The 16363-nt window shown below is 42.6% G+C and overlaps 1 protein-coding gene across 18 annotated transcripts in view; it reads right to left on the bottom strand.

The window, feature by feature from the left end:
* Positions 1–11382, bottom strand: part of RBM39 (RNA binding motif protein 39) — a 41384-nt gene extending 30002 nt beyond the window's left edge. For 6 of the 18 annotated variants that reach the window (XM_055266659.2, XM_055266651.2, XM_063633765.1 and 3 more), the window contains exons 1-4: positions 10900–11030; positions 9801–9864; positions 7986–8035; positions 829–1023 (exon numbers count right to left, since the gene is read on the bottom strand). In XM_055266659.2, coding sequence (XP_055122634.1) covers positions 829–1023; positions 7986–8035; positions 9801–9851 — 296 coding nt within the window. In that variant the 5' untranslated portion in view covers positions 9852–9864; positions 10900–11030. Of the gene's footprint in view, positions 1–828; positions 1024–3385; positions 3458–7981; positions 9575–9782; positions 9865–10899 lie in introns of those variants that run through there. The other 12 variants (XM_055266650.2, XM_055266652.2, XM_063633761.1 and 9 more) reach the window with 10 other exon arrangements.
* Between the last annotated feature and the right edge of the window lie 4981 nt (positions 11383–16363).

Below are 16363 nucleotides of genomic sequence, written 5' to 3'. Positions count from 1 at the left end.
TTGCTCAAGTGATTCAGGTCTGTTTGTCTTTGAATTCCATCCTTAACCATTCAAATCTTAAAGTTAGAAGGGTTATTTTTAATACATCCCAGAGTTTACAGCACTGTTTATTAAGAGGAATTAATCTCATAAAGCATTAAAGATTGCTAGATGCAATCCTTAGAATTGTACGTGGTTAATAATAAATTTGTTTCCAACTTTAAATATCCACATCCAAACTTCTAGTGATCTATCTTCGAAACACTTTTAGTTTGGAATACTTTTTACTATTATTAACAAACCTTAAATACAGATGAGCCCAAAAAAGGATCTTTATCAAGGAGCATACACAACAAATTCACAACTGGCCTGACATTTCAGCTGAAAACAGCCACAGTGACAAAGACTTTTTACTTACTGTTAACTAATTATACTTGTGTAACTTAGTATTCATCAGAACTGTACAATTTTAAGTAAATATGTATTTAGCAAATACCATAACAGCCCAGACATTTGTTAAGCTTTGTCAGGTATTTGCGCATTACAATGTCATCTTTTTCAAGCACTCTAGTGCTTTCATCCAGTTTGCATTGATCGGCATACAATTTAGAAACTTTGATAGTTTAACAGAAAATAATCAGTATGCCTAGTAAAAGCAAATTTTTACTTATTTGTCTATGCACTGTATTTTCACTTTACTAGTATTCAATGCCAATATCCTTAATTCAATACTTTTTAACCAATCATTAAAAAAAATAAAATTTCACAATTCAAATCACTCAAGTTAAACTGCTATCTGAATACCCAGAGAATAACCCTCAAACCAAAATCGTAACTATAGTCACGTACTAAGGACTTCTGTAGCGGCCTCTAAATCTTCGATCTCGACTTCTTGAGCGGCTCCGTCGCCTCTCTTTGCTTCTACTTCGCTTTCTTTCACGGCTTTTGCTCTTTTTCCTTTCTCTATCTCTACTTCGCTTCCGTTCCTTACTTTTGCTTCTCTTTCGTTCATGACTACGACTTCTGCTCTTGCTTTTTTTCCTCCTGAGAAGAAAAAAACTCACCATTATCATGCCAGCTTAAGAACCCACCAAAATATACTACCTTTTATGGCCAGAATCATGTTTTTATCCTTTCATAAATTTCTTTGGCTAGTTTTACTATGATACAATGGTACACAATCATACTTAAAAAAATCCTGTAATCTCAGCACTTTGGTAGGCCGAGGCAGGCAGATCACAAGGTCAGGAGTTCAACACCAGCCTGGCCAACGTGGTGAAACCCCGTCCCTAATAAAAATACAAAAATTAGCCAGGCATAGTACTGTGCGCCTGTAGTCCCAGCTACTCGGGAGGCTAAGGCAGAATTGCTCGAACCCGGGAAGCAGAGGTTGCGGTGAGCCAAGATCCCGCCACTGGTACTCCAGCCTGGGCGACAGAGTAAGACTGTCTAAAAAAAGAAAAAAAAATTGCTACGTATGGTAAACAATATCCCTTTTCCTTATATTAACATTACTGAAAATCAGCAGACAAGACATTATTTGAAAGACACCATCCTCTAAGAGTAGGAACTGCAATTATCTCCTGAGTTAGCTACAGCTTTAACAAGGAAAAGGGCTTGTTGGCAAATACAAATCAAAATGTGAACCTTTAAACAGTCTGTCATACAACAGGCCAACAAAAGCATTACCGTAATCCGCAAGATACATTAATAAAACAAACTTACAATAGAATATGTTCACATTCAAGTACTAGTACCAGTTCATTTATAAAAATTTTATCAAATATAGTAATTTACCATTAAGTCAATTTTGCCCCCATTTACATATGGAAATATTTAATACGTTCAAAGTGTCACATAGACATCAACATTTTGGTTTTCATGGGCAAAACCGTAATGACAAAGGACAATAAGAACTAACGCAGGCCAGTGCAGTGGCTCACGCCTGTAATCCCAACCCTTTGGTAGGCCGGGGCAGGCAGATCACTTGAAGTCAGGAGTTTGAGACCAGCCCAGCCAACATGGTGAAATCCCCTCTACCAAAAACACAAAAATTAGCCAGGCCTGGTGGTGCATGCCCGTAATCACAGCTACTTGGGAGGCTGAGGCAAGAGAATTGCTTGAACCCAGGAGGTGGAGGTTGCAGCAAGCTGAGACCATGTCATTGCATTCCAGCCTGGGCAAAAAAGAGCAAAACTCCATCTCAAAACAAACAAACAAACAAACAAAAACTCCAAGTGTGGTGGCTCACACCTGTAATCTCAGCACTTTGGGAGGCTGAGGCAGGCAGGTCACCTGAGGTCAGGAGTTCAAGACCAGCCTGGTCAATATGGTGAAAACCCATCTCTACTAAAAAATGCAAAAAGCAGGCCGGGTGCGGTGGCTCAAGCCTGTAATCCCAGCACTTTGGGAGGCCGAGGCGGGCGGATCACGAGGTCAGGAGATCGAGACCATCCTGGCTAACACGGTGAAACCCCGTCTCTACTAAAAATACAAAAAAATTAGCCGGGCGTGTTGGCGGGCACCTGTAGCCCCAGCTACTCGGGAGGCTGAGGCAGGAGAATGACGTGAACCCGGGAGGCGGCGCTTGCAGTGAGCCGAGATTGTGCCACTGCACTCCAGCCTGGGGGACAGAGAAAGACTCTGTCTCAAAAAAAAAAAAAAAAAAAAAAAAATGCAAAAAGCAGTGGGTCGTGGTGGCACAGGCCTGTAGTCCCAGCTACTGTGGAGGCTGAGGCAGGAGAATCGCTTGAACCTGGGAGGCGGAGGTTGGAGTGAGCCGAGATCACACCACTGACTGTACTCCAGAGCAAGACTGTCTCCAAAAAAAAAAAAAAAAGAAAAGAAAAAGAACTAACGTATTAAAATACATTTTGACACTTCTAGACTTTAATGTCACCATTTCAAATACTTCCTAAAGTTACAATGAATACACCAGAAAATGGAGTATGCTATTTTTAAGCTAGTTTATAGAAGCCTGTGGGATGCAATCAAAACCAATGATCAACTTGACCTTCACAGATCTTTTTAAAATCTCAAACTAAAAACCAAAAAAGCCAAACATATCTTTCTGCTCACTTCCGTAGTCTTCACAGTATACCACCCGTTCATAATTAAATCTTATAATCTATACCTCTGTGTCATCACCCAAATTTTAGAGGTGCCTTCAGATATTTCAATATAAACTGAAAGACATTGCAAAATCAATTTATTCCACTAAAATGTCAATTTGCAGTGGCTTAATGATTAAACATTTTGACAATTCTGTATCATTATCTGGATATGTAATTGTTTATTTCTTATCAAAGCAAAGTTACATATCACAAGAGCAACTGAGTCTGCCTCAGAGAACCTGTAAGCAGGTCATCTTTAGAGTGCATTGAAAATAGAAAATGAAGACACCCACCTTCTGGAATCTTGAAACCCACACTCCAATCACAAGGAGATGTAGAGCTTTCCAAGGAGGCAGAAAGTTTGTCTAAAATTTCAAGATAATCCACCTGACTGTCAGAAATGTATATGCTAGTAGCACATGACAGAAAATTAGGCTACACTCTTTATAAAGAACTCATCAAAGCCACGCCCAGATGGGCAACAGGTAACACTCCAATTTTGTTGCCTGAAAAACCTAACACTATCTCTGTGACACTATTCTAACTACAGAATTCTGTGAGATTTCTAAAACCAGAAGTCCTAAATATATTCAATTAGGGGACAAGGTAAAAAGTAACTCCATCCCCCTCAAAAACAAAGTTTTTGTTCTGCTCACAGATGGGCTATAGCAAGAGAGGCAACCAACCTATTTACCTCTCCATAGGACCCAAAACTTATTCTGCCAAAAGAAAATACTTGAAAATTGGAGAGCTAATTTTAACTTAAGGTCTTCTAGGACTTTTTGTAAAGAAGTCCCCACCCACATCTGAAGGCAACCCCAGGCAGGTAAAAAGACAGCAACATACTAAGACATTCAGAAAATACAATCTTTTGCATAAAATCCCAGAGAAAACTATAAGGGTACAAAAAACCAGTATATTTCCAGCTTCAAAGAGCATTTATTACATTAACTAAAGAAGGGCTATCGAAATCCACACTAATAGTCAAATCCTGTTACAACTTAAAAGGGACTTTCCAAAGTCTTTAATGGCAGTGAAATTTTGTACTGAACATCACTGAAGTAAATGGTCCACTGGGCTGGGCCTTTGGACTTTTTGGTTATATGGCCTCTGCAGTAAAGGTGTTTTGCTATAACTGGATTTGACCTCTTCCATGTAAGAAGATCTAAATTTTAAATGCAAAGTATTCTGGAAAATAAGAAAAAAAATAGAAAAGTCATTTATTCCAAAATTTATAGACAATCCACACCACAGTAGCCAATATATTTCAACTGTGTCATTTTAATGTTATCTTTTATTGAGCAATTCTCTAAAGAGCTTAATGGAATGGACGCTGATTTAGACTTTGCAAAACTGGTTACTCTAACAAATAATATTCCCATGAGGGCAAGCTCAAGCACTTAGGATGCATACCTTGACGTATGCAAAAACTCAGGTTTACAGCTCTTCAGAAAATAGGTTGACAACCAGTCTGTGTCACAATAAACTTTGTTCCTTTTACTATTCTAGGATACTATGAAGTGTATGTTAAGAATCAGAATTACACAATTAAAAAAATTTATACTCAAGTCAACTGTTTCTCAGAACATACCATTTTTCTGCTACCTAACAAACTACAGCTCAATGTGGCTTTTAAGACAATGAAGTTTTAGAATGAAAAATGCAACATGGCACTTTCCTTTGGTTAAGAAATTTAATTTAGTACTAAAGGTTTAAAGCAGTGTTTTGTATGTTTTATATCTATTCCTAAATACAAAAATTTTCTTCCAGGTAACTTTAAAATTAATTTGAAATATAAAGTTCCTTCAGAAAATCAAGTCCTGATTGAACAAGGGAATCATTTATTTATCACCTATAATTGACGAGAAGTCTAACTGGAAAGTATTTTAAGATTACCAAAGTGTTTTGAAAGGATCTTCCCTTAGACAATCTCATGGTTAAAGAAAAATGTCCATTCTTCTATTTAGTCCTGTGGTTCTCTACATTAGATAAAGGCCACCGAGTATCACACATGGAGAGCTTGATGCTCAGCTTCCTTGTAAAAGCTTGTAGCGTTAATCAGCTTATACACAGGATAAAAAACAAGTAGACGCCGGAAACGACCTTAGTGGCAAAGAGTGACATGAGAGAATGGTACAGTAACGAAGGTCTGTACCCAAAAGTGTATGTTCTTATCCTTCTGGCACTTGAAGCGAAATCTTTAGCCACTCGGCCTGACCCCTAAATTGGATAATTTATGCCAATTTATATGGATACACCTTCCTGGGTTTTCTTTTGATTAGAGAATTGCAAAATAAAAACATTAGGAAACCATTACTGTGGCAGAAAGTCCAAAACCAGATGACACAAACCATACCTCTAGCTGGTTGCCTCAGATTCCACATCAAGACTAAACCCAACCTGATCCCCACAATTTCTTGTGATTGGTGAGGATCTATAAATGACTCCCATCCAAGCATATACCAGAAAAAAGGAGCACATTTTCTACAAATTATATCATTTTTAATCTATTACCACATTATTTTAGGGGAACTACAAAAAAAAATATTGGCTTAGCAAGCCCTGAATAATATTATATAAAATTTTCTCATATATTTTATGAAATTTTATCAACCTACCTAACACAGTTCTAGTGAGAATGACTGACGTACTTACTATGAAGCATTTAGGGATCTTAGGAGGAAAAGAGCCAAAATCAAGTAAGTGGCTATTTTTCTCTCATTTTTCATTAACATAAGGTCGTAAGTATGACAGATTTTTATGTTTGTTTTGAGACGGAGTCTCGCTCTGCCTCCAGGCTGGAGTGAAATGGCACAATCTCAGCTCACTGCAACCTCTGCCTCCCAGGTTCAAGCGATTCTCCTGCCTCAGCCTCCCGGGTAGCTGGGACTACAGGCGTGCACCACCACGCCCAGCTAATTTTTGTATTTTTAGTAGAGACAGGGTTTCACCACGTTGGCCAGGATGGTCTCTATCTCCTGACCTTGTGATCTGCCCGCCTGAGCCTCCCAAAGTGCTGGGATTACACGTGTGAGCCACCGCGCCAAGCCCAGATTTTTTTTTTAAGACGGAGTCTCAGCTGGGTCCATGGCTCACGCCTGTAATCCCAGCACTTTGGGAGGCTGAAGCGGGCGGATCATGAGGTCAAGAGATGGAGACCATCCTGGCCAACATGGTGAAACCCTGTCTCTACTAAAAACACAAAAATTGGCTGGGCATGATGGCTCATGCCTGTAATCCCAGCACTTTGGGAGGCCGAGGCAGGTGGATCACGAGGTCAGGAGCTGAAGACCAGCCTGGCCAGGATGGTGAATCCCCACTTCTACCAAAACTACGAAAATTAGCCAGGTGCGGTGGCAGGCACCTGTAATCCCAGCTGCTCGGGAGGCTGAGGCGGAAGAATGGCTTAAGCCCAGGTGGCAGAGGTTGCAGTGAGCCAAGACTGTGCCACTGCACTCCAGCCTGGGCAACAGAGCAAGACTCAGTGTCAAAAAAAAAAAAAGGCCAAGCACGGTGGCTCACGCCTGTAATCCCAACACTTTGGGAGGCCACGGCAGGAGGATCATGAGAGGTCAGGAGATTGAGACCATCCTGGCTAACACGGTGAAACCCCCCTGTACTAAAAATACAAAAAAAATTAGCCAGGTGTGATGGCGCGCGCCTGTAGTCCCAGCTAATTGGAGGCCGAGGCAGGGGAATCGCTTGAATCTGGGAGGCGGTGGTTGCAGTGAGCCGTGATCAAACCACTGCACTCCAGCCTGAAAGACACTGCCAGACTCCATCTCAAAAGAAAAAAAGAAAAAATCAAAGAATCACTTGAATCCGGGAGGCGGAGGTTGCAGTGTGCCCAGACTGTGCCACCGCACTCCGGCCTGGGCTACAGAGTGAGACTCGGTCTCAAAGGAAAAGAAAAAAAAAGTGGATCTCGTCATCTGTTACCTAAGACTTTTCGTACACTGTTTTCTATACTAGTCTATAGTAGAGTTCTAGAGTCACTCATCTTACCCAAATAAGGTGTACAAATATATTCATAATTTCCAAAATCCCCACCCTGTTAAGTCTAGAGTTTAAAAGGCCTAAGAATGAAAGCCACCTTTAGAAGTACTTAAGTACTCTGCTGCATCACTTCCAAAAGGGCCTCTGAGCAGCAAGTTGCAGAAATAATTCACAGCTTTGACTCCTTCGGCAATTTAGGGCAAACAATACTTTCCATGGCCTAGTTATCACTTAATTTAACTCTTTCTCCCTTTTAAGATCAATGGATATAATAGTTTTATCAGTAAGATAACCAAATATTAAACCAAAGTTTGGCCGGGCGCGGTGGCTCACGCTTGTAATCCCAGCACTTTGGGAGGCCGAGGCGGGCGGATCACGAGGTCAGGAGATCGAGACCACGGTGAAACCCCGTCTCTACTAAAAGTACAAAAAAATTAGACGGGCGTGGTGGCGGGCGCCTGTAGTCCTAGCTACTCAGAGAGGCTGAGGCAGGAGAATGGTGTGAACCTGGGAGGCGGAGCTTACAGTGAGCCGAGATCACGCCACTGCACTCCAGCCTGGGTGAGAGAGCGAGACTCCGTCTCAAAAAAATAAATAAATAAATAAACCAAAGTTAACAAATTCACAACAAGACAACCTCTAATACAGAACTTGTCACCAGACTGTCATGATGGACTTGGAGGGGAAGGTATCTGAAACCATATTCTGAAATCTAAGCAAAAATACCCACAGTTCCTCCAAGAGTTTGTCCCAAAAGGCAAAGAACCAATTTTCTAAAAGCAGCAAAGAAAAGCTTCAGAAGAGAATTTTGTATACTTTAGCCACAGGAACACAACTTAAGGTCCAAAACCACAAAAAAGCTCACCACCCTCCCCCAAGCCCCTTCTTAAAACTTACTTTTTGCTACGTTCTTCATGGCCGTTGGCACTGCTCAACTTGTTCTCATCCTAAGCAGGGTTGATAGAAGAACATCATGAGGACGAAGTGGTAACATTTCAAGTTGTCAAAGGGTAAAGGGAACAGGAATAAGAAAATACAAAACAATTTTAAAACTAATTATTTACTTATAGTTTAACATGGAAGGCTATAAAAAAACTTAGATGGGTATGTGTTTAACCACTTTGTTGCTTACATTTAAGTCATCAAGATACAAAAATAAAAAAAATTTCCATATTAACATGTTAAATTTTACTTTCTTATATAGTTTAGATATTAAGTTATCCAGATTTACAATGTTGAAGTGGTTAAATATAATTTCCATAAAACATGAAGTCCTGTTTTGAGTTTTATTCCATGTGCTATGGTCCCTTTGGTCAGTACCATGGCTCTATTTCTGCCTAAGCCCCAAGTGGCCATGCTAGCAGCCAGCCACTATCGATTTCCTGTGACCGATGCCATTCCTGAGATCTTCGCCCATTTCCGTTGGAGGGTTGGGACTGTAAGAGCTTGATGCCACCTCTGTCACACATCTCGCCCTGAAGCAAACAGGGATTCACACTGCTTTAGTAATGTTGACTCCCAAGAACCCAAGAAAGTCAATTAATAATCCACCAAGTCCAGCCTAAACATTTCCTACTTCCATACCTGTTTACATGGAATTACATCCATGTTAAAAAAACTAAGACACAAGAATCTTAACATTAAAACAGAAAGTAGCTCTTCAAGAGACTAAGCATTACAAAATTACATACACTATTTAAATCTATCAAGAATTCATCCAAATTGGTACCACATGGTCGTGCTATACAATCCAAAACAAATGTATTATTTTTAAAAGGTTTAGTGAAATGTTTATTTTAAAGTTTGATCACATCAGCTATAGGAGTAAAGTGCTAACTTACAAAGCTTACAGTTTGTGACACCAGTGATAATGCATGCATACTGCTATTTTCACCACCAACTGGTGAAACAATGAAAAGACAGTTTACTTTTACTGAGATACCGAAATGAGTCAAAGACTATATTAGCCAATATAATTCCTTTGTTTTTAGTGTGAAATACTATGGTAGGGCCTAATTAAAAATAAAAACAATATGGAGAACAGTAAAACAGTCAAGTGACTCTAAGCTGTGATACTGCCTCTTGTATTTTTTTTTTTAATTTCTATTCAGGGATCCAAGAATTTTAGTAATTATTAACTGAGCAGCAGATTGCCACTGGACTGCTTTTAAGATTTACTATCACCAGTCTTACATAGATACATAAATTTTAAAATCTCACCCATTTCTTCTTATAAGACTATTAGAAGATTTAACTTGCCACAGACTGGTCATGCTTTGTTATTCTTGGACCCCTGCTTTTTCCCAAACCACTACATTCACCTTTTTGCTATACCAAACTGGAGGTGGTAATTCTTAGTTGAGTCATTTTACCTAGGGGACCACGGTACAGCGATAAGTCACTCAATTACTACCTTATGATTGACAGTTCACACTGGAATCAAAGGTGAATTCATGGGAGTAGAGGTGAGATATCGTTAGGCAAGTCTACAAAGAGAGATAGATGGGCATTTATTCATCACGCTGAAGTGAAACTACTGCACAATATTATTACATCAATAGCATATATTTACTTTTGTAAGTTACACGTAATGCATCTCTGATAAGATAAATCAAGAGGGCTCCGGGGAGGTTAGTTTACATTTCAGCAGTAGTTTCGTGAATAATGCTAAATTAAGAAATATATAAACCTCACCGACATGTTTTTTCTCACCTTCTTGTAAGGAGCCTCAAGCATTGCTTCAATATCAATATCGTCTGCCATTTTCTCTAAACGCCTAGAAAAAGAACAAGACAATTTTTCTTGAGTAAACATTTTTTTGAGACGAGTTTCACTCTTGTTGCCTCTAACATTTTCTCTAAACGCCTAGGAAAAGAACAAGACGATTCGGTGAGTAAACATTTTTCTTTTTCTTTTTTTTTTGAGACGGAGTTTCGCTCTAATTGCCCAAGCTGAAGTGCAGTGGCGCGATCTCGGCTCACTGCAAGCTCCGCCTCCCAGGTTCAAGCAATCCTCCTACCTCACCTCCCGAATAGCTGGGATCACAGGCGCCTGCCACCACGCCCGGCTAATTTTTGTATTTTTGATAGAGACGGGGTTTCACCATGTTGACGAGGTTGGTCTCGAACTCCTAACCTCAAGTGATCCGCCTGCCTCTGCCTCCCAAACTGCTGGGATTACAGGCGTGAGCCACCGCGCCCGGCCTGGTAAACGTTTTTCAAATCGACTGAATTTTTCTTCTCAGCCGACACACTCGAAAACTTAAAAAAAACCTCCAAAAGCCCTACAATGAATGACTAAAATGACACGCACTTTAACCAGGTTTGGCTTATGTAAGTAAATCCAACACGCCTCTTACATGAAACACACGAAAATGAAGACTTCAATATCCAATATTTAAAACTCTGCTATCAACTCCAAAAACAGAAACTGGGAGACCCGAACGAGAGCGCCTCTTTCCGCGCAAAAACCCGCGCTGCCATTTTAGGGGCAAAGGGAAACTCCCTCCATTGGGAGGGGTTATGAGCCAAGGCAGCGTTCAACTGGCGCCATGTTGGGAGGTCGCGGCCGGCCCAGTCCTCAAAGGAGACAGGTCACCATTCTACCGCGACCTCTCGGGGGTCCCTACCGCCCCAAGAATCCAGGCTATACCCGACCGGAAAATAAGGGCGCGGTCGCTGAAACAGGGCCGATTACTCGAAAACCACCCCGCACCCCGGTCGCTAAAGAGCGCCAAGAGCGCCCCTCAGCCCAAAATGGAGCCAAACCTCGAGAAAGCTGGGATAATACGCGGGTCCGCAACGCCCCGTACCTGTTCCGGCTTTCGGGCGCCTGTGGTGCTCGTGTTCGGGAAGAGACTTCTGCTGCTGCTGCTGCTGCCGCCGCCGCCGCTGCTTCTGTTGCTACTGTTAAGCCCCTAGGCCCAGGCCGCGGAACCGCCCAGCCCGAATATCAGGCTCCAAGGACGGCTAGGCCCGAGCGAATCTAAAAAAAACAATGGAATTAGGGAAGCCCACGCGGGAGAGCAGGACAGCGGCTTCGGCAGCTCAGGATCCACCCCTGCGACAGCGTCGACAAGCTCCCTGAAATGGCGGCCGCTGCTTCCCTGTACTCACATTCACCAGCACACATACACACACACAAACACACGGGGCCTCACAGAGCCCTCAGCACGGGCTCTCGCGAGAAGCTGCCTCAAGCTCCAAATTGGAGGGGCCGAAGTATCGCGAGACCTAAGTATGGCTCCAGCGACCGTAGCCCAATCTCGCGCAATGATTGCGCCATAGACATTCCCATCCCCCATTCAGAGAGGCGCCTTTCACTCCCCCTCCGCGTAAGCACCCAAATCTCGCGAGACAGAGCGGGTGTCTAGGGCAAAGACAGTTGGTAGGCTGCCTGTCAATCTTTCAGAGAGCTCCTCGCTGAGTGGAGCTCAGCGGTCACCTCCCCCTCGTGGCGCCTCCTCACGGCCATCTGAAGATTCCTCCGGCACAGCCGATTGCCCCCGCTCCGGCCTCCCACACAGATGGCTGTCAAGGTCGTCATAAGGCAACCTAGTCCTTATGGCGATAGGATAAAACGGCCATATTCAGATTATCCACCGAGGGTGGAGACGAAGTGGAAAAGTGTATCAGAAGGCCAGAAGAAGAGACCTTTAGGGGTAGGGGGAAATAATAAAAATAGATTTCCCTGTCATTTGGAGCCAATGGCGCGGCCTCCACTGTCGAGCTTTGAAACAACCTTGGAAATAGTGGAGAAAAGCAAAGAAAAGGTGGAAAAAATAAACTCTTGCTTCCCTTGGCATGGGATCAGTTTTGTGCCCTGAATTTAATCAGCTCTTTTGTCAGAGTTGCTACAGTTCTTTCAAAAATGTTCCCCTTCCTGAATATTACTGAAGAATTTAGTAAAAAAGAAGACACCCCCCACAAAAAAAGTCCCCCTTCCCCCTGGGACCTGGCTCCTCTCCCCTGAAGTCTTCCAGATGCCAGGTAATTAGAGTATGAATTAGCCATTTGTTCTTTGGTCAGTAGTGTGTGAGGTTTCCTCCTAGATGCTGGAAAAAAAAACTGGAAAGAAGTCTTCAAAGCAAAAATCTTACCCTCTAATCTTAACAGTCTGATGATTGAGGGCAGAAAAGATTCGAAATGAGACGCCTTGATTAGTGTAACTAGCTGCTCCAACACTGTATGACCTTGGACAAGCAAATTAACCTCTCAGAGCGGATCTTTTATTTCCTGATTTAAAAGAGGACATACTTAGTAGCTAGTCTAGGCTACTTGAGACTGAAGAAGGCAGGTAATGCTCACTACTGAATTTTTAGAGGTTAGCAGGACATGTCTGCCCAAGTGGACCCTCAGTAAATTAATGAATGAAGGTTCAAAAGGGCTATAGTGAAGATTAAATGATATGTCTGTAAAACGCCTGGCAAATATTTAATCTTCAAAACAGGTAACTTCTGTTTCTGCTAAACAAAATTGTTTAGAGAAAATATAGATGTTAAGTGGTTTTGCCTCTCAGGTTAACTTTACACACAGGTTAGGATTTATCTCAGAGGATTATTAATAACAGTTATTTTGTAGTTAGAATACTCCCTTAATCCTTTTTCTGAAAATTCAATCCTCTTTTTATTTCATTTCTGAGACAGAGTCTTGCTCTGGAGGCCGGGCGCAGTGGCTTATGCCTCTAATCCCAGCACTTTGGGAGGCCGACGCGGGTGGACCGCCTGAGGTCAAGAGTTCAAGACCTGACCAACATGGCGAAACCCTGTCTCCACTAAAAATAAAAAAAAACTAGCCGGGCATGGTGGCAGGCGCCTGCAATTCCCAGCAACTCGGGAGGCAGAGGCAGGAGAATCACTTGAACCTGGGAGGCGGAGGTTGCAGTGAGCTGAGATCATGCCACTGCACTCCAGCCTGGGTGACAGAGATAGAGACTCCATCTCAAAAAAAAAGAAAAGAAAACCGTCACAGGAAATTGAAGCATAATATGTCAGAAATAAAGCAAGCTAACCTCTGCTATCTCTTCCTGCCCCCCGGTAATTCCAGTATTATGACTTGTGCAAAATGAAAGCATGAAGGTGGCACTTGGTTTTTCTTGTTTGTTTAGGAACATGACATGACAGAATTTGACCTTAACCTCTAGACTTGTTTGGGAAGAGGAAGGATTTAAGCTCTTAGTCGCTTGATGATTTAAGATCCCTTAAATAGTTTTCTGCTCAAGGACCATCAGAGGCAATGTGGCAACTTAGCAGATCATCAAAAAACACCATTTGGAAAAATCAAGTTTCTGAAACAAGTATTTTTTATGTTTAAAAGAAAATATTCCCAGGCATGGCAGCTCATGGCCTGTTATCCCAGCACTTTGAGAGGCCAAGGCAGGAGGATTGCTTGAGTCCAGGAGTTTGAGACTAGCCTGGGCAATATAGCAAGATCCTGTCTCTATAGAAAATTTAAAATTAGCCAGATGTGGTGATGCATGTCTGTAGTTCCAAATATTTGGGAGGCTGAGATGGGAGGATAGCTTGAGCCCAGGAGTTCAAGACTCCTGTCAGCTAGAATCATGTGCCACTTCACCCCAGCCTGGGCAACAGAGCAAGACCCTGTCTCTTAACACAAAAGAAAATATCACGAACATAATATGCTTTTCATTCACTTTACAAAACTTCACCAACTCTGGTTCATGAACTTTCTATGTAAATTAATTCCCCTTTCATCATTTTGCTCTCAAAAGATAGAGGAATAGAGCCTGAAATAGAGCCAAAAAGGGAATGAATATACTTAGAGAATTTGGCTGAAAACTAAATGTATTTTACCAATGTGGATTTTTAATTTTTTAATTATTAAGGGTACATTTTAAATGTATATGTTTATCAGATACATGTGGTTTGGTTTGGTTTTGTTTCGTTTTTTGTCCCCAAAAATCTACAGCAAGTAGAATTGTTTGGTTTTTTAATTGAGACAGGGTCTCACACTGTCCCACAGGCTGAAGTGCAGTGGCACCATCATAGCTTACTGTAACCTTGCACTCCTGGGCTCAAGCAATCCTCCCAGCTCAGCCTTCCAATTAGCTAGAAAAACAGGTGCACATCACCATGTCCAGCTTAATTTTTAAAAAAAATTTTGGCCGGGCGCGGTGGCTCACGCCTGTAATCCCAGCACTTTGGGAGGCTGAGATGGGCAGATCACGAGGTCAGGAGATCGAGACCATCCTGGCTAACACGGTGAAACCCCGTCTCTACTAAAAATACAAAAAATTAGCCGGGCGAGGTGGCGGGCGCCTGTAGTCCCAGCTACTCGGGAGGCTGAGGCAGGAGAATGGCGTGAACCCCGGGGGGCGGAGCCTGCAGTGAGCCGAGATCGCGCCACTGCACTCCAGCCTGGGCGACAGCGAGACTCTGTCTCAAAAAAAAAAAAAAAAAAAAAAAAACTTTTTGGGCTGGGTGTGGTGACTCACTCCTATAATCCCAGCACTTTGGGAGGCCAAGTTGGGTGGATCACCTGAGATTGAGAGTTCGCAACCAGCCTGACCAACATAGAGAAACCCAGTCTCTACTACGAATACAAAATTAGCCAGGCGTGGTGGCACATGCCTGTAATCCCATCTATTTGGGAGGCTGGGGCAGAATTGCTTGAACCTGGGAGGTGGAGGTTGCAGTGAGCCGAGATCGCGCCATTGCACTCCAGCCTGGGCAACAAGAGTGAAACTCTGTCTCAAAAAAAAATTTTTTTTTTGGTAGAGATTTGGGCTTCAAAGGTGATGTTTTGATAAAGGCACATTATGTGTAATAATCAAATCAGAGTAATTGGGGTAATCCATCACCTCAAGCATTTATCATTTCATTTTTTTTTTTTTTTGAGACAGTTTCACTCTTGTCGCCGAGGCTGGAGTGCAATGGCGCGTTCTCGGCTCTCTCTCTCTCTCTCTATATATATATATATATGTGTGTGTATATGTATATGTGTGTGTGTGCGTGTGTGTGTGTGTATATATATATATATGTATTTTTTTTGTTTTTTTTGGAGATGGAGTCTTGCTCTGTCGCCCAAGTTGGAGTACAATGGCACAATCTCGGCTCACTGCAACTTCTGCCTCCCAGGTTCAAGCAATTTTCCTGCGTCAGCCTCCCAAGTAGCTGGGATTACAGGAGAATGCCACCACACCTGGCTAATTTTTTATATTTTTGGTAGAGATGGCGTTTCATCATGTTGCCCAGACTGGTCTCGAACTCCTGACCTCAAGGGAATTGCCCGCCTCGGCCTCCCAAAGTGCTGGGATTACAGGCGTGAGCCACCTCGCCCAGCCTTTTTCTTTCTTGAAACACTGTCACTTTGTCACCCATGCTAGAGTGCAGCGGCACAATCACAGCTTACTGCAGCCTTGACCTCCTGAGCTCAAGAGATTCTCCCATCTCAGCCTCCCGAGTAGCTGGGACTACAGGCACATGCCACCAGGCCCAGGTAATTTTAGTATTTTTTGTAGAGTTGGGTTTTTGCCATGTTGTCCAGGCTGGTCCCCAACTCCTGGCTCAAGGAATCCTCTCCTCTATGCCTCCCTAAGTGCTGGGATTACAGGCGTGAGCCAGCATGCCTGACCCTTTTTTTTCCCCCTATATGGCTAGGACAATGGGAAACTTAAGCCCGTTTCATACAGATGTAATTAATTTTGACACTCATGACCTTTGCCTGATTTAGGCAGATGAAATTGTATCTCCCCACCCAGGTTCCTTCTGCACTTGATTATCTCATCAATCTACTGATTGATTGAATTGTTTTAAATACTTGCCTGTCTATTGGCACAATGTCAAGGGTATTCTAGTGACATATCCAAAGGTTTTAACTTAAATTTGTGAATCATGTTTTTTGAGACAGTCTTGCACTGTCTCCCAGGCTGCTTGGAGTGCAGATACTTAGTTATGGTTTACATGGTTTACTGCAGACTCAAACTCTTGGGTTTAGCTTCCCAAAGTGAATTATTAGGTTTTTTGTTTTTTGTTTTTTTTTGAGATGGAGTCTCGCTCTATTGCCCAGCCTGGAGTGCAGTAGCACAACCTTGGCTCACTGCAACCTCTGCCTCCTGGGTTCAAGCGATTCTCCTGCCTCAGCATCCTAAGTAGCTGGGATTACGGGCACCTGCCACCATGCCTGGCTAATTTTTTTGTAGAGATGTGGTTTCACCATGTTGGCCAGGCTGGTTTCGAACTCCTGATCTCAGGTGATCTGCCTGCCTTGGCCTCCCAAAGTGCTGGGATTACAGGCATGAGCCAACATGCCCGGCCT

This window comes from Symphalangus syndactylus, chromosome 24 (genome assembly GCF_028878055.3).
Source record: "Symphalangus syndactylus isolate Jambi chromosome 24, NHGRI_mSymSyn1-v2.1_pri, whole genome shotgun sequence".
Taxonomy (NCBI): domain Eukaryota; kingdom Metazoa; phylum Chordata; class Mammalia; order Primates; family Hylobatidae; genus Symphalangus; species Symphalangus syndactylus.
The sequence above is the reverse complement of the archived record's forward strand: the minus strand, read 5'-3'. Positions and strand labels throughout refer to the sequence as shown.